Source organism: Spea bombifrons, chromosome 2 (genome assembly GCF_027358695.1).
Source record: "Spea bombifrons isolate aSpeBom1 chromosome 2, aSpeBom1.2.pri, whole genome shotgun sequence".
Lineage (NCBI taxonomy): Eukaryota > Metazoa > Chordata > Amphibia > Anura > Pelobatidae > Spea > Spea bombifrons.
Genome location: NC_071088.1, coordinates 45,474,145 through 45,496,574, shown reverse-complemented (window position 1 = coordinate 45,496,574; position 22,430 = coordinate 45,474,145). Strand labels below are relative to the sequence as shown.

Here is a 22,430-nt window from a genome sequence, read left to right as displayed (position 1 = left end):
TGAGTTTAGAAATGCCCACTGCTTTTATGTGTTTGGTTTTTTGCTTTTTCCCCAAGTTATAGGACAATAACTACAAGTAGCATTTTGCTATTTCGAAACATTTTTTTTCCAAATTTGGTCATCCTGCTCCCATGTCTTATTTGGGACATCTTTGAAGCCAGCCAATTAAATTTACCCCATCAAACCATAAAAATGCTGGTATGTTCCATGCACTTATTCTTCTACAAGCTGTTGATTTTTTTTTTTTTTTTCTTCACAAAAATTGCACTTCAGCTATATATTTACTGCTCCTGGTATATGCCAGTGCAAAACAACACCCAATATGCGTTCAGCAACATCTGAGTACAATGATACTTCCCATGCGTATGTTTGTCAGGTTTTGAGGGCTAAAAGGCCACATTTGGGAGGTGTGCGTTTTGTATATTTACATGTATATTTGGATTGTTTTACATTTTACTGGAGCTAGATTGCTCCCTTGATGGTGACATCACTGCATAATTATTTTTTAAATGATACCAAATTTGTAGTAGTTTTTCACTTTTAAGAAAATAATTCTACCTTTTTACCTGTTACCTGTTGCTTTTTGGTTAGGAACTTACAACTATATATCATTTGATTGGATGCACAGTTTCCCTTAAACTAGGTATCTATGAGTAGTTTAACTTGCATAGTAACATAGATTATGACGGCAGATAAGAATCTAGTCTGCCCATTTTACCTAACTGAGAGACTCGATACTATAATTAGTCCCTGGTCTTGTGTTAGACTCGGGATATCTTATAGTTAACTCACTGTATTAACCTCTACTACTTCTAATGGGAGGCTGTTCCTTCCCTCTTGGTAAAGTACAACTGCCTTGCATTGCATCTAAACCTTTTTTAATTTATTTATAGAAATACATGTTGTATGGGCTTCCAGGACTCAATATAGAGATGCCTATGGTTCTGTATCCAGCTCCTCTACCTCAGTATGATGGAAGATCACATACAAAGCCAGAGCAAAATGAGACTGCTGTACGACCAACTGGGGTAAATCGTTACATTTGTATAACCGATAATCTGTCAAGTAATATAAATCATTAATGGATTAGATTTTTAGAACATGCTTTGTTTTCTCATTCCCTTTCCAGTACTAGTGTAAATAAAGTAGGGTTAGTCAATCAAAAATGTATTCTTAGCTAGAACATTTATAATATGTGTATCTTAACAGTTAGACTTGTGCATGACAAGCACAGTCGATTCAGTTTTGGTCAGAGTGATACAAAATTTTGAGCAATATTTTCAGGGGGGAGGGGCTGGCACATCATGGACATTTCACTTACAGCAGCATATTATGGCTTAGGAAAAAATGCAGACTAAACTTTGCATTGCGGTAACACCACTACCACCAGGATAGCCATCATGCTATGTGACTGAATCCCCCCCCCCAAAAAAAATGAAGCAGAATGGCACTGCGTAGACAGACACATCCAGCCACATGGCATAGAACTTAATTCCCCCCAAAAAGAGGTTAAGAGGGTAATAGAGCTGCAGCAGTATACGCAGTAGGGAACTGGGCAGGGACTGGCAGACACATCCAGCCACATGATGTGAGACTGAATTGTTGGTCCCAGGACTGCCACTGCCTGCACCATTGATGTCCATATCCCTGTGAGACAGATACCATAATGTTCTGCTCAGAGGAGAAAAGAGTGTACTGCTGCTCTAGGATCTTAAAATGTATGACTTTGATTGTCAACACAACCCAGGAACAATACAAAACTGACGACTTTGGTGGCCACAGAGTGTGCAATGGCAGAGCTGGCTCTGAAGGATATAAGTGTACCGTTGAAGGACCACTTGGACGCACAGCATGTGCACAACCTCCTGTCTAACTATTATTTATTCATTAATACACCTACACTAAAAACAAAATTGACACCATCAGGGATAACACCCTCCCAAATGGTACCATATGGTAATCATATGGTACCTTGATCTCCCTCCTCACCATAAGCCACCCTCGCCTGCTTCACTCCTGTCTAACCCACTGAAGCTTCTGATGTCCTCTCGTTATCCCACCCTGCACCTTCACATTGCCTACCATGCCTTTCTAGTGTCCTTACCCCAACCCTAACCAATGTCTTTAATCTCTTTTTTTCCTCTCTGGTGTATTCGCATCATCATTCAAACAAGCCATAACCTCTCCCACCCTAAAGAAACCTTCCCTTGATCCCACATCCCTATTAAACTATTGGCCAGTTTCCCTTCTCTCGTTACCATCCAAACTCTTAGAACCACTTAAATAATAATTAACTAAGTTTCTCTGTCCGAACTCTATGATTGACCCTCTACAATCTTGTTTTCGTCCACAGAATACAACTGAGACCGTACTCACTAAAAATATTAATGATCGCCTCACAGCTAAAGCCAAAGGCTACTTCTAACTATTTATTCTCTTGAATCTCCCAGCCTTTGACACAGTTGACCACCCCTTCTCCTACAAACCCTCCATTCTCATGGCATTCGTGACACAGCTCTTTCCTGGCGCAAACCATACCTTTCTGAAGGTACTTTCACTGTCTATTTTACTAGAATTTGCTCCTTCCCCTACCACTATCTGTTGGTGTTCCTTAGGGCTCAATTCTTGGGCCTCTACTATTCTCCATCTACAGGGCCGACCCAAGGCAAAATGCCGCCTGGGGCGAATTTTAAAATGCAACCCCCCCCTTATCTACCCTTCCTCTCCCTCCCTCCCTATTATCTACCCTTACCACCCCCCCCCTTGTACTTACCTTTCAGCAGTCCTGCGGTGAGTCTCCCTGTTCGATCTCGGTGCTGGCTTGTAATGCTGAGCGCCGGAAATGAGGTAATCTTCTGGCACTCAGCGTTACAAGCCAGCACCGAGACCGAACAGGGAGACTCGCCGCAGAGGAGAGAGAGAGAGGGGTGCCAAGCGGGTACTGACAGCTTGGTAAGCGAAAACCACTCGCCGCCCCTTCAAAAGTGCCGCCTGGAGCGGTTGCCCCACTCGGCTCCATTGTCGGGCCGGCCCTGTCCATCTACATCTCTTCCCTCGGACAACTGGTATCTTCCTTTGGCTTCCAGTACCACCTACATGCAGATGACATCCTAAGCTATATTTCTTCTCCTGACCTTTTACCCCCTCTTCTCGCCTCACCAATGGTCTTTCAGGAATTGCACCATTACCTAAAACTCAACATCTCCAAGACTAAATATATGGTAATCCAGGCATTTGCTTTGTCCACAATTCCTGACATATATATTTTACTGTTGACAACTAGATTATCTAACTGACAGAGTACGCTGCCTTGGTATCACACTTGACTCTGCCCAAATCCTTCTTCCTTCAACTAAAAAGCATCTCCCTAATTCTCCCATTTGTCACACAAGAAAGAACCAAAATATTAATCCACTCCCTTGTAATATTCTGTCTGGATTATTGCACATTATTTTACATCCTAGTCTTTCCCTCTCCCGCCTTTCACTGCTCCAATCCGTTCTCAACACTGCATCGAGACTATCCCCATTCTTTATCTGCTACTCCACTGTACCAATTGCAATTTCACCCTAAACAATAAAGCAACATAGAGAAGCATCCATAGATACAATGAGGAATTTAGTCAAGAAGTGCAATACCAATGTTTGACCCCACAATTATAAAGATTATAGGTGCAAGGTGTTTGCATATATATTTATTTATGGAAGTGCCATAAAATAGGAGAATGTACATGTAAGTATAATTTAAAAAAAAAAAAAAAAAAATTTCCACAGAATAAAAAGAAGAAATCCAAAGGCAGACACAAAAAGGCACCACAGGGAGAAGAGATAAAGAACGAAGTGGAAGTTGAGGAAGAAGTGAGCCATGATCTAGAAAAACTGAAGTTAAGTGCAGAGGATGCACCTTACACCCAATATTTAGGACCGCAACAATCTCCTGTCAAGTCTAAATTTAGCCTTGTAACAAAGGATCCTCGTGCTTCTAATCAAAGATTTCTCAATGCAAGCAGTAGTGACTCTGAATATTCCGATGCTGAAGGTGGCTTGCAGAGCAAAACAAGGTATTGTATTCTGTATATTTTTTACCAAACGCAACCTTGTCAATAAATTTTATATATACTTATTATAACTAATAACATTAGTGAGACTTAAGCATCACAAAATTGTTTAAATGGATTCTCTAAGGTTATTCAGCAACACTTAGCAACTATATAAGGAGGGCATTAATCACATAAGCACTCTTAACACCAATGGTAATTGTAATGAAACTGGAGAATTCCCCAGCTTTAATAAGAGAATGATAAGCGCAAGAGAAATATTCTATCACTTCATCCAGCAGTGTAGATTGCATGCGTTGATTAACCACATTCCCACCAGACTGACCTCATTTTGTCAGTTACCCAATTGCTGTCTGCAAGCAGTGCCTGTCAGTCCTGTAAGTTTTGAAGTACAAAGTGCCCTTTCAAAATTTTGGGGACATTGAAAACATAACTTGCCTTAAGCTGTTTAAATGCATTTTTAGTCAGTAAAGTCGATTTGCAGGGTTTTATTGCATTTTATCTTTTCTTTGCTTTCCTGGAGCTTTCCAGACAGTCTGCTCTTTATAAGATCTACATATCATTTCTGTAAGTCCCTTATTAACTTTAGAGAAAACATAATGTGAACTAAAGCCATAAATTAAACAAGCATACACTCTTAGAAAATGTTGTTTATATATGTATTAAAACCCAGGGGTCCAGACACTGTTCCCCCTTAGAACCTTGACCAACTCTTCTTTTAGTGGTTGCTAAGTACAAGAGAGAGAGAGAACATCTTTAGGATGTAGGATATATCTAGTTTACATTCTGAGCACAGTTTGCCCGTTGTGTATCTCCTACATACATGGCTCTTTAGAGATTTAGATGTGACGGTCCTTGTTTGTCCCACCCTTTAGCCTCTTGTATCCATTAGCCCTATATTGACCACATACGATGTTTTGAGCAATAAAGATAGTGCCTTTTAGTATTAATCTTCCCATTTTAATATTGCTGCAATATGTATTGGTAAAGTTGCAGAGCTAATAAGAGAGAATATTGATTACTCTTACAGTTTATATAGATATAATGTTGGGATCTATTTATGGATATTTTTGCATTTGTAAAATGTTTTTTTTTTTTTTTTTTTAATTTCCTTTTATTTTAGGTTTTACCAAGCCAAGGTCCGACAAGGAGCATTGTCCACCTTCCTATCTACAATAAAGTCAATGGATAAGAAAGTTTTTTATGGATATTGGTCATCTTTTGTTCCAGATATGCCAGGCCTAGGAAATAAGCAATCTGTATCTTTGATGACTGTTATACTTAAAGACCATTCACCAAAGGTTAGTGACTTTCTCCCAGTTACATGTAGTCATGACCAACATGAACCTTATGATTTACATATGCCCACATAAGCAGAAAACATCTATTCCTTCTTAAAAGACAGTTAATTAAGAACAAAAATAATTAGTTGAGAGGAAAACAATCGTGTATTGTTTTCCAAAAGAAATTTAAGTTTTAAAACCCAGTTTTATGTTCTTAACACACAAAAGGCCAAAATGCTTTGCTGACACAATGGGCATTGCGCCACAAATTGCATTAAGGACAGACATAATTGGAAGTATTCCCAAACATGTTATGTGAAGGAGGTAGGGTTTTTGAGTTTGTACATTAAAATATTTTACTTTGCTTTCTAAAGGACCAACTCCAGTTGTTTCTGCTTCAAATGTAGCTTGTATGAACCTATATGAAGCATATTTAAATCAGTGAGCTTTTTCTTGAAAGTCACCCTACCGACTGCAACACTGAACACCATACATGCAAAAGCCTAGGAGTACAGATTTGTACTATAAACAATACGTACACGCCCAATACGTACACACCCAAATAAACTAGGAATCCACACGCAACTAATACATAAATTCTGCCAATTCCAGTGCACGAGTGAGTGGCACTATTTTAAAGTGTATTTTAAGTGTGTATGTATATATGTATATATGTATATGTGCGTGTGTGTGTGTGTGTGTATATATATATATATATATATATATATATATAATATAATTATGGTGCAATAATGCAAAGATATTGGACGTTATTAGTAATGGAAGAGGTATTACCGACAATACAGAAGTTTTATGCCATATATAAATGGCGGTGCAAATAATGTATACAGTAGGTCCAGTATTAAAAGAAACCCAAAAACTAGAACTAGGTCTAGTTTTAAATAAGTCATATCAAATTCTTATTACATAAAAATGCAAGTCTCCTCTGCTCCTCATTTGTTTTAAATAAAAAAAGGTGCTTTATGTGAAGATGATTTTCCTCTGGTTTAATTTCTCTATCTTGCTATCTAAATGAAAGATCTGTACATGTACACTAGCTAAGTGTGTTGTATTGCAACAATCCCTTATTTCTAATTTCATGCATGATATCTACACAGTTCATTTATGGTTGTCTTTTATTTTGTGAAACAGACTCGAGCCTGTGCCCTTCAAGTACTCTCTGCAATTTTAGAAGGCTCAAAACAATTTCTATCTGTTGCGGATGATGTCAGTAATCACAAAACTGCCTTCACTCCTTTTTCTCTCACTCTTGCGTCAAGTATCAGAGAGCTACACCGATGCCTGTTGCTAGCAATAGTTGCGGAGTCTTCATCACAAACTTTAACACAAATCATTAAGGTAAGTAATTGCTCATTACTTGTTCATGCTTAATTATAGAGTGGGGAATAATTGGTAAATATGTATTTTTTGTTTCACCTTTTTTTCCATTTATATTCCAGTGCCTTGCAAATTTGGTATCAAATGCCCCTTACCATCGATTGAAACCTGGCCTTCTTACTAGGGTTTGGAATCAAATCAAACCGTACATCCGCAACAAAGGTACACATATTTATATAGCCTTCCTTTTTATTATCGTTAAAACTAGACTTGGGCCCCGGCGAAAGTTCAGTTTCGGGGGGGGGGGGTGTTACAAAAAACAACTTTCTATTAGCCAAGCTTAGTCCGTCGCCGTCTTCGTATTCGACATTTGTTTTCAGGAATCACATTCGTCCATCTGTCCAGGCAAGGTTCTTCTCCTCTTAGTTTAGTTGACATTGTGGCTGCGGCGATGAACAAATGGACTCGGATTTTCGTATTGCGCACATTCATTTTCGTTTTTCTTTTCATCCACTGTTGCATTACTTTGTTCGTTTATATGGACAAAATGGCAAAATTCAGAGCATAAGCGCATTTTTGTACGAAAACAAATGAGCAAGTCTACTTAAAGCATATTTTGAAAAGAAGGTGGCTGTATTTGTCTTTTAAAAAAAAATACATTGTCTGTTGTCCATTTTTATACCTTCAGAGACCTAATCCTTTAGAATTTAAAGAAATTTCACTTTTGTACCTATACATTATACATGGTCAGTCGAGCTCATCCCTTTCAGAGCTGGTCAGTTGGGTTTGTCCTCTTATAATGTATAGAGGAGCTGAAAACCCCCACTCTCCTGAAAAATATTCCTTTAATGTATCTTTTAATACCTTATATAGATTTGTACCATGTTGGTTTTAAAAGGCAAAAGAGCAATTTGTTAAAAATAATACATTAAATGGCTAATTGAAGTATAATAGATTGTAAGCTTTTGAGAATATCTAGGTCTTTTCTTCTGGCATATTATACGTTTGTATCAGAAATGTACACATTTATACTGTGGTATACAGTCAAAGATTGTGAATTGAGATTACATTCGTGTAGTGATTTCAAAAAGAAATCACTGCAAAGGTTTACCTTCTCAGTGTGTTGGCTTGAAATGTAACATTTGGCCCAGCAATCTCTTTTGGTGTGTGTGTGTGTATGTACAAGGTCATTGTGTGCGTAGTGTGACATACATTGTTATCACAATTTAGGCCTAAATGTATTTTTAGCATGAGATGTTCCACACTGAAATTAAATGTAATACCAGTTGAAACAAATTGGTTGGAAGTAAATGTTAATGCATTTTTTAAGAAGTTAATTTTGGTTGTCTATACCAGCTTGAAGTGCATGTTTCTAATATTTCCATAGTAGAACAACATAGACTATATGGGCACAATTATTGGGAAACCTGACACTAATAGTGACTGATGTCATTGCATTGCAAATACATATACATTCGTATGTAGTTGGTCCCCCCTTTACAGCTATAACGACTGCCACTCTTCTGGGAAGGCTTTCCACAAGATTTTGTTTCTGTGGGAATTGTTGCCCATTCATCCAGTAGGGCATTTGTGAGGTCAGGCGCTGATGTTGAACGAGAAGGCCTGGCTCGCAATCTCTGTTCATCCCAAAGGTGTTCAGTGGGGTTGAGGTCAGGGCTCTGTGCGGGTCAATCAAGTTCGTCTACTAACCAAATTCATCTAACCGTGTCTTTATGGACTTTGCTCTGTACTCAGGGGCACAGTCATACTGGAATAGAAAAGGGCCTTCCCCAAATGGTTCCCACAAGTTTGGAAGCATAGCATTTTTCCAAAATGTTTCGGTATGGTGAAGCATTAAGATTTGGAAGTAAGGGCTTAGCCCAACCTCTGAAAAACAGTCCCTTACCGTTATTCATTCTCCACCAAACAATCCCTGCCATTCCTAGTTATAGCGCTTCCCCCCCAGTGTTTATTCTGACGAACCAAGGTCTTTCATCTCCTCTCAAGGTTCAGATCTCAGCCCTCTAGTCTGAATTTCCATCTGGTAGACCATCCTTGGATCATCGGTTTCTGCAGAGCAATCGCCAGACTGAGGCCTAGGGTCCATCCTTCATTTTATCCCTTGGATCTAAACTTGGTCTTCAGACAGTTGATGGGCAATCCTTTTGAGTCACTTGAGTCACCCTCAAGGCGATTCTCCTGGTTGCCCTTACATCAGCCAGAAGGGTCAACAACTTCAATCTCTCTCTCTATTCAGGAGCCCTTTCTGCAGTTTTTTTCCAGACAAGGTGGCCCTTCATTTGCTCCTTGACTTTCCCCAAAAGGTGGTTTGTGACTTTCATGCATCCCAAGAGATTGTCCTTCCAGTCTTCTGTCCAGATCCTCAAACTCCTGAACATAAGAGACTGCACACCTTAGAGCTAAGGAGATGCTTATCCATCAACTTGCACGGACGGTCTTAAAGGTCTCCATGGCCTTCATCAGTCGGTGGATCCAGCTAGCCATCATTCTCGAGGCATTACAGACTTTTTTGGGGACGTAGTGGTTTTTTGTCTGTGCCATCAAGGAAACAAGGAACAGTAATTCCCAGGTAATAATTCCTTGCGATTCCTGCAGAGGAAGAGAGAGGTAGCAAGGGGGGGGGGGGGGGTGCAGTTTACAGTTGGTACAATGCAGTCAGGCAGCTAACATTCTCCTGGCATCCACTAAACTCAGACTCGCCCGTCAGACTTCCAAACAGAGAAGCGTGATTTATCACTCCATGGAACACAGTTCCACTGCTCCAGAGTCCAGTGGCAGGGTGCTTTACAACACTTGATTCAACGCTTGGCATTGTACTTTGTGAAATGGGGCTTGCATGCTCCTGCTGCACAATTTTTGTGCTGATATTTATGATGGTAGAAATTTGGAGCTATGGAATCACCAGAGCATTGGAATCGGCAAAGCATTGGCAAGTTTTAGCACTCTGTGACCCCGCTCTGTGCTGCTGTTGCTAAAAGCTTCCAGTTTTCAAAAAATACTGCTTACAGTTGACAGTGAATATCTAGCAGGGATGACATTTTACAAACTGACTTACTGTAAAGGTGACATCCTATCACAGTACCACGCTTGAATTCATTGAGCTTTTTAGAACCCATTTTTTTTCTCACAAATACTAGTAAATGCAGACTGCATGGCTAGGGCTTTATACACCTGTGGCAATGGGGCCTGATTAAAACACTCAAATTCAATAATTAAGGACAAAACTTTTGTCCATATAATGTATATTATTAACTTAAGTATTTTATATTATTGACATCTTTACGAAGAAGGTTGCGCTGTTTTTTAAAAACATGCAAATTCTCCACTGATGTGTTTGTTTTTTGTTTTTATTTTCTCAAACATTCATGGCTAAGCCTTCCTGTGTTGGGGCAACATCAAAGCCACATTAGTTTGAATTTTTAAAAGTTGAGAATTATAGCCATGTGTTTCATATATTAAATTGTGATGCTGATTTTAAAGAATGTGCCCAGATATAAATAGTCCATATACATGTATTTGTGTAGGTATATCTGCTGTTCAGCTTTTTTTATATATACTTAAAATAATCAGTGATCTCATTTTTACAATTGTGCAACCATTTTCAATGAATTAATATATATATATATATATAAATGTAATAATACTTTCAGTAATCTTGAAAGCTTTCTACTGTGAACTTCACATATTACCAATTTTAATTTTTTTTGGTATATATGAATATATTTTTCTGAGTTGATTTTTTTTGTGTGTCTATATTCCCCCTTGTTTTTACAGATGTCAATGTTCGAGTTTCCAGTCTTACTTTACTGGGTGCCGTTGTTTCTGCTCAGATCACTTTACCTGAAGTACAACAACTTTTACATCAGCCTGATTATTTGCTCTTGTCAAGTAATGGAAGTGTATGTGATTGTGAATGGTGGAGAAAAGAACAATTGCCAGATTTAGATGGAAAAAACTGCATCCATTCTGAGCAGTCCCACTCTGAGCCTTGCTGGTTGATTCGTTTATGTATTACACTGGTAATCAAACCAAGGGAAGACACTTATTCTGACAACGATGGAGCAACTGTATGTACATTGCTCTCTGAGCCTTCTCCTGTCCGGCTGGAAGCACTGCAGGTACCAAAGGAAAACCATATAAAAAAAAAATAGGCAATTATACTACAGAATCATGGACTCTTACATTATTACATTTACTGGGATACTTCCCCTGTCCTTATTCCATTGTTTAGCATATTATTATTATTATTTATATAGCGCCGACAATGTACGCAGGGCTTCTTACAATACATATATTCAAGGGGTATGTCAAGACTATAATTGACAGACTAAGACAAACCGATACATTAGGTGGAGAGAGCCCTGCTCGCAAGCTTGTATTTGTTGCTTGTATGTGTATTGATAGATATGAAAGAGGCAACTATTAGAACCAGTGGATTCTATGAAAACTCTAATTGTTTTTGTACAGAAAAGAACTAGTTTTAAAGCTTTATTTTTTTATATTTAGACCTACGATTGTTTTTGATTGTGCAAGATAGTTCAGGACCTAATACATTTAACCAATTTATGTTAATATTTTCCAGGTTCTTTCACGTCTTGTAAAAGGATGTTTTAATATGGCACAGAGTTACTTAATTGAGCTTGGCGAGGTGGTGTGCAAGTGCCTGCAAGAAGCGGATGCGTCAATTCAACTTCATGGTACAAAGGTAAGGCCTGATTATAGTTTGGTGTGCCGGAGACACGTGGGATGCCGTGACATTTGTTAATTTCAGCTAGTGCTAGATTTTTATTTTTGGAGGAGCCTGTTTAATCCTTTTTAACAGAAAGCTGAGATATTTGCAACCTCTTTCCTCCATTTGCAGCTTGCTGATAAAGTGAAAAAGTTCAATGCAGCTCCTATTGGACCCACACCATTAGCTACCCGAGTTGGGCTGTGTTTTTCCATCAATTTTATTTCATTTTCATCCTTTCTGGTCTCTTTAATGGTGTTTGAGCACCATCTTGTGACCAATTTCATTATAGCATGGAAGAAAATACATTTTCTCCTTTCTTATTATCCTCACTGCAGAGCCATCTAAGCTTTTATGTAACAGATTTGCACCTACAAATTGTGATAGTTCTTTATATCTTCTCCTTCTCCATCTTGAGAATCCTTTCTATTGACTTTCTTTCCTGCTGCAACCTAATCTCCCAGCTCTTTTCTTGGTTTTAAAGCTATGTCTGCCACATGGTTCAGACTTTGCTCATAGGTCTTGTGGATTTCCTGAACAGTAATTGGATAGGTCCCTCTTCATCTTGTCTGCATTTCCCCTCCCTCTTCATCTTGTCTGCATTTACCACAGCCCTGTCTTCTGATCACTTACATTTTTTTCCTGTTTGCACCTGAAATCTGTTATCACGTCTTCACATATATCTGAGGCAAAAAACCCTGGACCCTTGGCTACTACAATCCCTAATTCACAAGAAAGTTAGGAGGCAGCTTTAGAGTAAATGCGGTTTCACAGACTGTAAAACATACTCACGCTCTTGAGAGTTTTCATACTACAATCCCTTGGCCTGCAGCCCCTGCTGCCTGTCCTCTAAAACGTTCAGGATTCTCTACCTAAGTGTTCAAGGGCTTATACTTGCTGTCCCAGGCAACCTAATGAGGCAGCACCTCTGATGAGGTGGTCCTCAGATGCAGCAATTCTTGAACTGGCTCTAGTCCAACTTTAATATATTGGGGTTTCCAACCGTATTACTCCTCAATTTCTGGCACACAAGTCACTTACCAACATCAAGTAATTGAACATATCCTAGTACTGGATGAGTTAGCTAAGAAGATGGACCCAAAGTGGACCCTACCATAGATAGGCTACCATAGACTATGGAAGACTCTTCCATTTGAAAGTGGATATCTATTAAATTTGACTTCAAATCTATCACTGCCGAAGTCACAGGAAGACAGTGTATTATTCTCAGTCTTACAAGCATTCTAAATCTGAATTGTCTAATTGCCCATGGCTATACATTTAATTCCTTAACCGCTACTATCAATACTACTTTAATGTCTCTAGTGTCTGGGATGGATCTAGTGTGGTGACTGACAGATGTCCAGTCATCATTCTTCCTCCCCTGCATAGCGTCCACTATTATGTCCCTCCTCCTTCTTCCAGAATAAAAGTTACACAGGCTGCCATCCAGGCCACAAGATATTATAAAATAATTTGAAGAAAAAGGGAAAAAATGGAAGACTAAGATAGTGTTATTATACATGCCATACCTCACAACATATGTGAGAGTGTTCCAGTGTTCTGAAATATTATTGAAAACAGAGGGCCTACTAATGGGCCATTGTTGTCAACATCCCGACACTAGAGAAACTACAAGACTCTGAAAGACAATAAAACCAGAACATACAGGAAGATGCTAGGGATTTTTGGGCTTGTTGATATTTTTTAAATAACTAGCACCCTGGAGAAAAATCTAGATTTTGAAAACATGACAGGAGGCGGCAAATTACTTGACAGTGGCCTAACGGATTGCCAACCTGGCCACACATATTAGTTAATCAGTAACCTGGACCGCCACCAGTGTCCATCTGTACATGTGACATCATGCAAAAGGAACACAATGGGCAGTGGCAGTCATATAGTTTATTCTTTCAACATACATACTGATTGTTTTTTCAAAAAGTTTGTTTGGATGTTTATCCAGTGTGTTAATAAAGGGCAGAGTAGAGATGATTGTAGTAGCCATAATCCATTTTCTTTGTTAAGGAGAGAGTGAACATATCGCATTTTGAACTGTAACAGATACTAGTGATGGTGACGGGTGGCACTAGAGAAGATGAATGAAAGTGAAGATTAAGGGAGACGGAACTTTTTCTTCACCACTTATGCTTGGATGTCCCAACAACTCTGGCGAAGTGGCTTATTATATAAATGAGTGTATATATAAATGTATATTTTCAAGTAATAATATTGGTCTCTCCTAATGCAGCTTTTAGAAGAGCTGGGAACAGGGATAGTTCAACAACAAAAGGCAGATTCTGTGGTCCCACTAAGTGAGAGGGTTGATGTCGACCAGGTAGGCTTTTCGTATATCTTCTTAATTATCAAATAAGATAAACTGTGTATATAGATATAAAATGAGTGCAGCCCTACATTGTACATGGTTATCTGCATTATGACATACTGTTAGCATTAAATTCTATTTGATGTTGAACCAAAACGTTGTTTTTTTTTTTTTGTTTTTTTTTTAATCTTGAGTTAAAAAAAAAAATAGTATTTTTTTTATTTATTAAACAAATTTGTATGTCATTTATTAAAGACATAAACATATGTTGGAAACTTGATGGTGCTTTTTAACTATTAAAAATAACAATTCAGAAGGTAGACATTGGGATCTGTTTCTTTTTTATGGATTAACTTTGGTTTTGTGTACTTTAAATTTTTATTTATTTTAATTAGTATTTGCCTAAACTCTCACTTAAAAAGTACTGTAATGTACTTGTTTTAATGGTTTTAAAATGAACGGTTGAATATAAAAAGTGGTATTTATTATAATATCAAAATGTATGATTTTGTCTGTTTAAAATGCTACCGGTTGTGAAATGCCACAGATTAATGTCACAATGAATGTTATAGTAATGTTTATGTATTGGAATATGAGTTTTTGGATGTGGTTGATTGTCTCCTCCATACTGTTTAATATTCTTTTAAGTTTAAGATCTTTCTACATGGTATGGTTTATTTATAGTTGCTTTTACTTTTTGTCCTGTATATGGCCTGCCGTCTGGAATCCCTGTCATCTTTAACTCCTTCACAACAATAGAATGTACTTTAAGTCCTAAGGAACCTATACAACATGATTTAAGGATGTACTGATATACAGAAATCATCTAAGCTATATCTCATACACCCGCACCCCTGCATGACAGACCACCTCCAGGCTGGCCTTAAGCCCTCCTACACAATCCCACTCCTGCAGCCTCCCTCAGAGGGAGGCCTCTGATTCCCTGCCCTCACCTCAGATAGGAACTGAAAGAAGAATCATGGCTCAAAGGATGACTCTCAATGAATGGCAGGGAGCTAGCTGCTCTGCTACACACAAAATATGAACCCAGTATCAGGTTGTTTACAAATGATTTAGCATAGATTCTCCCATGAACGTGCAGTGAGCGACAGAAAAGCTCTATTTACCTGTTTTGCAGCCATCTATCTCCTCAGGGCTGGGTATGGCCAAATTTTATGGGGATTATGACCTAGGGATCTTTTAGCCATAATCCCACAGATGGTAGCTTTGCCCCATTGATTCCCCAGGCAAGCACACGCCAAATATCTGAACGTGTTCTTTCTCATACGAAGCAGGATTGCTATTGTGACCACAATAACATCAGTAGAATAAAACTAACCTGTCTCGCAATGGTCAAAATCCATCATAAATTCCCTATTAGTTGCCGGACAGCTCAAAGTGGAATTCTGCTTCACAATCATAGGATCAATAAGTAACAGTTATCCCTGTAGTAACTTTTCTGATACTTCTGGCTTTAAACACAAAAAGTCAGGCTCTGCTTTGATACCGAACATCAGGCAAGCTTTTACCTGTGTTTTCACTCACCCAGGGAGTCAGGGCTGCTTTAAAACATGTTAGTAGTTATATGTCACTGGCAGCACTCCATGAATGAGGGCTTCCTGCCTAATCTGAGGGACTAGGGGACAAAACTCAAAAAAAAATAAAAATAAAAAAATACCAAAAAGACAAGGCGGGGCAGGAGCCAAAGCAGACTGAAGTTGGCACTTCAATTGCATCTTGGTTGTTTCATTTCAAATCCATTATGGTGGTGTAAATACAACCTCAATAACGTAACATATTACACTGTGTCAAGATTTATTCAACAAAAATCAGCAACAAAAATCATCAGCAAGTGTGACCACCTCTATAAAAGCCGGTCTGGAGTGTTCAGGTGTGTGTTATCGCATTGCTAAGGAGAAAAGACATCAGCAATTATCTGAGAGAAGCGATATGTATACAGTGTGTGTGTGTATATTTATGTGTGTGTTTATATGTATATATACATATATAATATATATATATGCCAAATATTGATTTCATTGAAAGATGGAAAACCTATTTTTAATGCAGGCTACAACATTATGGAACATGATCCTAAGTGGCCCTTTGTCAGTGGCACTGCAAAATGAACAGCATCCTACCCTTCAAGCAAGTGCTTGTGATGCATTGTCAACGGTCTTGCCAGAAGCTTTTAGTAGTTTGCCCGTGAGTATATATTTATGTCGAGGGTTAAAGCAATATTTGTTGGGTGAGATTATAAATGGCCAGTACTGTCCCCAAATAATTGTTTGCTTGTCTTTGTAACACCTCTTTAAACTTTGGGCTAGAATTTACTCAACTAATCCCGTAAGTATGAAATTAGATCGTTATACACAGACGTAAATATTGATGATAGCATTTTAGACATAGACTTTTTATACCTTTTTTTTTTAATGTCTTGTTAATCCTTGAACCACAGCTGAGATGAAAACTATCGGTAATTTACATTAAACCTCTAAACTTTTGTTCTTTATGATTTAATATGTGTTTTTTGTTTTAAACAAAGCTAGTATCAATCTGTCAAGTTTGTGATTAAATTAAAATCTACATTCCATTTTTATATGTAACTGGATTCCATGTTTTAGTTTTGCAGTCACTCCAGTTCGAGAAAACCTTTCATGTCATTAAGATCCTAACAAGTTTTTTTGTTTTCTACCTTAATGTGTTACATTATTTATCAATGCTGAATCTGATCTGCCATTAGGTATCTTAATGTCAAATGAATGCTGTCTCTATTGATTCTTAAATTTCAGGATGATCGTCAAATCCTTTGTATAACATTGTTGCTTGGCCTGAATCACAGTGAGAATCCTCTTGTAAAAGCAGCAGCGGCACGAGCTCTTGGGGTATACATCCTATTCCCTTGCCTCAGACAGGTTTGTACTTTGTTAGGAACATCATTGCTTAGTCATCACTCCAATGCTGATATCTTTATATCCCTATACATTGAATCTGGTACCAAGAAGGCATTTCTTCAAATTTCCCTGGGTTCTAATGAACTCGCACATGACACTGGACTGTGCATTCCCAGTGTGTATTTTCTTGAAATACTGTTTGTTTCCACATAGTTTTGTAGAGCACAAAATAAATTTGTGCCGTTAATAATACCCCACTAAAAATAATACTCTGAAAGAAAAAAGCCTCTCATCCAGACCGAAAAGTCAGGAAAAATAACTAGTTTGAAAAAGAACGCAGCAAAATTGTTCTGCTCACTGTGCACAAGTCTACAGATAAGCCATCATTGGTAAATCCTGAAACTGGGCTGATGATGGTCTCAAGCAACAAAACAGTTATGGAGGGATCCAGTGAAGGTCTCGGGGTTTTCCTTTCTCCTCTTCCCCTGTAGTGTTTTTAGTGAGAAGTTGGAATAGTAGAGCAAAATGATAATTCAGCTTTCAAATGGTCCTGCCAAAACAGATATACTAACTGAAAACTATAAAAAGCTATGAAGTTATAAAACCTCTTTATGAAGAATATATGTCCTTCATATCTATATACCAGGTCATATAAATGACATGCAGCCAATGTGTAAAGAACTGAAGTCATAATACTTGTATTTCTCTTGTTCATGTTTTAGGATGTAATGTTTGTGGCAGATACTGCCAACGCCATATTGATGTCTCTTAATGACAAATCACCAAATGTTCGTGCCAAGGCTGCCTGGTCGTTGGGTAATTTAACCGACACGCTAATTGTTAATATGTAAGTACTATATTTAATTAGCTCTTAATTGTATTATTAAATGGTTTATACTATGTCATCTAAAAGGAAACATGTAAGACCACTGGGATTTGAATTTGTCTTTCTGAATGTAGCCCCCAATATCCCTTAGTTCAGTCAAAGATTATTCTTTAACCCCTTACAATGAAGCAAGGGATCAGTCCTCTCGTAGTAACTACGTGCTACAAATCTTATACATTTAAAAGTACATGCGTCGTGTATAAATATTGTCACTCAGGCTGTATATTGGTGTGTGTACATCACTACATTAAAGTACTTCAATACAAAGTGTTCAGTGATATACAGCTCCCAACCCAAATATCAGTTGAGACTTGATGAAGGGTGAAAACAAAAGTAAAGCATCCTGGTGTATGGAATACCGCCCCCCTAATGGAGCAACCACGAACCACGTAAATCCCCTGAAGCCTTTTACAATTGCCCCTTTCCCCTCCAAATATCTTACTGATCAGAGGCTTTATGGGAGAGGGACAACCACTCGAAGTTTTAGCAGACCGCAGCTGGTTCGCAATCCACCCAAGAGTTCCAGGGGAATATTGCTGTCGGCCGTGAGTGGTGTTCCGCAATTCCTCACCTGCCAGCAGTTAGAGCAAGAATTGCAGGGAGCAGTGAGGGAGCAATAGGGACAGCCTTATAACTGCTGTGTTACACGCCACTGGGCTGAATCAGTGTACATTTTCCACAAAAACGCAAAATACGTACAAAAAATGCAGCCTAGTTCTTGCCAAATACAGTATTTGCTCGCTTATAAGACGACCCCCCAAAATCTAAATATTTATTTAGTGAAAAAAAGAATATAAGATGACCCTATAGGAGAAAAGTTTTACTAGTAAATATTCATGTAAACTATTGTTTTCATATTTAAAAGCTATGATTGAGAAAAAATGTTTTTTTAATTTCCTTGTATTTGCCAACCTGCCCCCCCCAGTTATGCACATCTGCCCCCAGGCTTGCCACTCTGCCCCCAGGCTTGCCACTCTGCTCCCAGGCTTGCCACTCTGCCCCCAGAAATGCCTTATACCCCCCTATATGCCACATTGCCTCTCTGATATGCCTTTATACCCTCCTATATGCCACTCTGCCTCCAGAAATGCCTTATACCCTCCTATATGCCACTGTGCCCCATGAAATGCCTTTTAACCCCCTATATGCCACTCTGCCTCCAGAAAAGCCTTATGCCCCCCATATAACACTCCCCCCAACTTACCAGTGCTTCTGGATCCCTGTTGTCTAATGGGGACAGCGGGTGGAAGGTCATGTGACGGCAGTGCTCAGTCTTAGAAGCCCCGTTGGAAGTGCCAGCAGCGATGCACGTAGACAACCCCCTGCTGCTGCCGGCACTTCCACCGGGGCTTCTGCCGGCAAAAGTGCCGGCAGCGGTAGAGGTTACCAGACAGGAGGATCCAGGTCCCCTGCAGCGCCGTGGGGGATCTGGATCTTAGTCTTGTAGTCAGACCTCCATTTGCGGTCTGATTAGAAGACGACCTCGATTATAAGACAAGGGGTATTTTTCAGAGCACCTGCTCTGGGGGAAAAAACCTAGTTTTATAATCTAGCAAATACGGTACATTATAAGCGTTTGGTGGGGAAATAGCTGTATGAAATATGGTATAATGACCCATTTCAATAACCCTATGTTGATTATTTTACAGACACACATAGTTTTGGAATCTGCAAGCACTTTCAGGTCTACAGTTCTAGAATATTTAAAAACATTTTGAAAACAGAGCTTTCAAAATGTGCTCCTTCTAATATTGTCTAACTACAGATAAAAAATAGGTTTATAAGATTTAAATAGGTTTCCAAACTCTAGAAAAGTAAATATTTTCAGCTTTTTTTTTTCCACCTACATTAGCCATATACATGCATTATGATGGGTTAAACTTTTTTCTTAATTTGTCTATGAATATGGTTGCAAACAAATGCCTCTGGTAACCTAAGTGTAAAAGAGGGACATTACATCTGAATAAAGTCATTGCAAAATACCAAAATATGATTGCATCCTTAAGTATAAAGATGTGCAAGCCTTTGCCATTAAGGAGTTAATACTTCTTAGATTATTATTACATTTTGTGTGTTTTTCAAACACAAAGCCCTCTTATGTGCCCGCTTTTCTCTGTCGATTCTCTATATAAAGAGAACATGAACATGTACATGTGTGCATTTTATTAAATCCTAAGAATTATAGTAACAAGCCTTTTTTTTGCAGGGATAATTTGGGGCTCAATTTTCAAGAGGAATTTTCTGACATGTTGCTGCTAAAAATGTTGAAATCAGCAACTGAAGCTTCCAAAGACAAAGATAAGGTAGTGAAATCATAATAATTTTGAGTCATTATTAGTTGCATTTTCAGTTGAATTTGGGGAAACCACTGGAAGCATTCCTTGTGTTGGGCTATTTCACTTGTCCCTTTTTGTGACCTCCAGAAATGGTACATAAAGCCTTTTTCCTGACAGCCCCTCCAGCATTTATTGGATGTGTCTGGAAATATTAGAACTACCCTCGTTTAACCCAAATAATATTGAAATAACGCCTTTAAATAATTTGTCTGTGCCCAACTCATCTAAAAACTCTGGGTATATCCTTTTGAGTCTTGTATCATGATCTGTAGCTCTGTCTCCAATTGAACCACAATTGTCCTTTCCTGTGTACCTGTAACCATAACAGTTTGATATTATCCATTTTGGGTTCTGGGAATACATTTATTTTGTTTGTTTTCTGATACCTTTATATATTCACATTATTTAGCCTCTCCAAATTTAGAATAAACCAGTGTAGTATAAGTATCACAATAGGCAGGTTTCGGATATGAAGCCAGAAATATTTAATTAGTCTCCACTGGTATAAACAAAACACTTGTCTCTATTTCTAGATCAAAAGTAATGCTGTCCGAGCTTTGGGAAATCTGCTTCATTTTCTGCAACCTTATCATATCATAAAGCCTACGTTTTATGAAACAATTCAAAGTTCTATTCAGTGCCTTATTGCAGCTGTGCTTGGAGATGGAACTATGAAAGTGAAGTGGAATGCATGCTATGCATTAGGAAATATATTTAAAAACTCAGCTTTACCTCTAGGTGAGTAACAAACTATATACTTAATATTGTATTGTAAATTGATCTAAATAAAACCTATTTTCCCATGGAAAGAATATATATATATATTTAAGAATAGCATTAGATGCAGCCTATACAAATGAAAATTTTTTGTTTTTGTTTTTTATAAATTTTATTGTCAAATTTTCTACAACATCCACAACAGCCATTCCGAATACAAAGAAATTAGATCAGTGAGAAGAAAGAAGAGGGTGCTAATAAAACAAAAATGGCGCGCTCAGTTATCACAAAAATATATAATCAACATTTCTTAAACCATTTCTTTGTTCAACATCCAGGTTGTAACCAACAAAAATCCATGAACAATTTATAAAGAAAACATTTTCATTTTAGAATGCTTGTGTCATTATAAATTTGACCAAACAGTTGCACATTTTGTCTTTCTGTATACTAAACTGCACCTGCTTATTTAAACAAACGGGGTTCCCCTCATTTGTGGAGTGGGGGTTTTTGATGTAGAACCTTGCGAAATTTACTTGTTTTTCTTAAAACCAAATGTAACCTAAATGTGTCGGTTACAGGTAAATCTGAATGGACGGCAGATGCTTATAGTGCTCTCACCTCTGTTGTGAAATCATGCAAAAATTTCAAAGTGAGAATAAAATCAGCAATGGCTCTTTCCGTACCAATGAGTCGAGAACAATATGGAACCACTGAACAGTACTGCGATATCTGGAATTCTTTAGTTACTGCCTTGGAAAACAGTGAAGATACAGAAGATTTTATGGAGTTTAAGTATTGCTCAAATCTTCGTGCACAAATTTGCCAGGCTTTAATGCATATGCTAAGCATGGCAAACCTCAAAGACCTGCCTTGTATTAGAAAAACTTTCTCTGAGAAAGAGAGCACAATCAGAGGGTACATTTTACAGTATGCGAAGTCTGGGACAGGAGGGGATGAAACACAAGAAGAGTATCTGAAAGGAGTTAAAATGATTCAGAAGGCAATAGATAATGTTCATAGTGTCCATGATCATAATCTGGGAGATATAAATCTGCCCACTGAATTTGCTTTTTTAGAATCAATTTTAAAGAGTTGTGAAAAAGAAATTGTATCCTAGTGGGTCTTGTTTTTTTTTAATTTTAATTTATTATACATTTTTACTTTTTCCTAAAGAGTGACTATGCCTCCATTTTAGTGGCATTGTTATCCATGATCTAATATGATTTGAACTAACCTTTCGCAGTGAATGGTTGCAGCATTTTTATTTTTAACAGAAATTAATATGGAGAGAAAAAAGTACATGATGTGTTAAATAAAATAAAATTTTACAATATGAAATTGTATAACAATCGCGTCATTAATATATACCTACTATATTATTGCCATGCTGCTAATATATTTGCTACTGTTACACTTCATGGCTAGAAGTAATGGGAATTGCACTTATAGCACCTTAACAGTTTTGATAATAGATTCATCAGCAAATATTGTTTTTCTCTTCAACATGGTTACATGGTAAATAGTGTTGGGAGATACCCCAAGGAGCCTTATTAAAAAGCCAAGAAAGGTCACAAAGGGCTCTGCCTCAGGGTACCCCTGTTCCTTCACCCAACACACTGGACAGCAACTTCTACAAGTCATTTACATTTATGCCCATATGTAAGGTATATTGGTAGAGGTTTAATGCAGCAAGTTAGGAGTCCCCTCTCTTTTGTAGGTTACTACATATTCAAAGAAAGAAAATATGGATAGCACTTTCCACAAAACTTCGTCATGGTGAAAACGCAGTCATTTGGGACACCAAGAAAAGGCTGCAGAAAATGCTTGAGAAATATGGATT

The 22,430-nt window shown here is 38.0% G+C and overlaps 1 protein-coding gene across 1 annotated transcript in view; it reads left to right on the top strand.

Annotated features, from left to right (window-relative positions):
* Positions 1–21,913, top strand: part of HEATR6 (HEAT repeat containing 6) — a 31,231-nt gene extending 9,318 nt beyond the window's left edge. The window contains exons 7-20 of the mRNA XM_053457706.1: positions 894–1,028; positions 3,774–4,060; positions 5,181–5,358; positions 6,493–6,699; positions 6,801–6,900; positions 10,474–10,817; positions 11,282–11,404; positions 13,680–13,766; positions 15,825–15,959; positions 16,547–16,669; positions 17,371–17,495; positions 19,741–19,837; positions 20,404–20,608; positions 21,169–21,913. Coding sequence (XP_053313681.1) covers positions 894–1,028; positions 3,774–4,060; positions 5,181–5,358; positions 6,493–6,699; positions 6,801–6,900; positions 10,474–10,817; positions 11,282–11,404; positions 13,680–13,766; positions 15,825–15,959; positions 16,547–16,669; positions 17,371–17,495; positions 19,741–19,837; positions 20,404–20,608; positions 21,169–21,707 — 2,685 coding nt within the window. The 3' untranslated portion in view covers positions 21,708–21,913. The remainder of the gene's footprint in view (positions 1–893; positions 1,029–3,773; positions 4,061–5,180; positions 5,359–6,492; positions 6,700–6,800; positions 6,901–10,473; positions 10,818–11,281; positions 11,405–13,679; positions 13,767–15,824; positions 15,960–16,546; positions 16,670–17,370; positions 17,496–19,740; positions 19,838–20,403; positions 20,609–21,168) is intronic.
* The last annotated feature ends 517 nt before the right edge of the window (positions 21,914–22,430 follow it).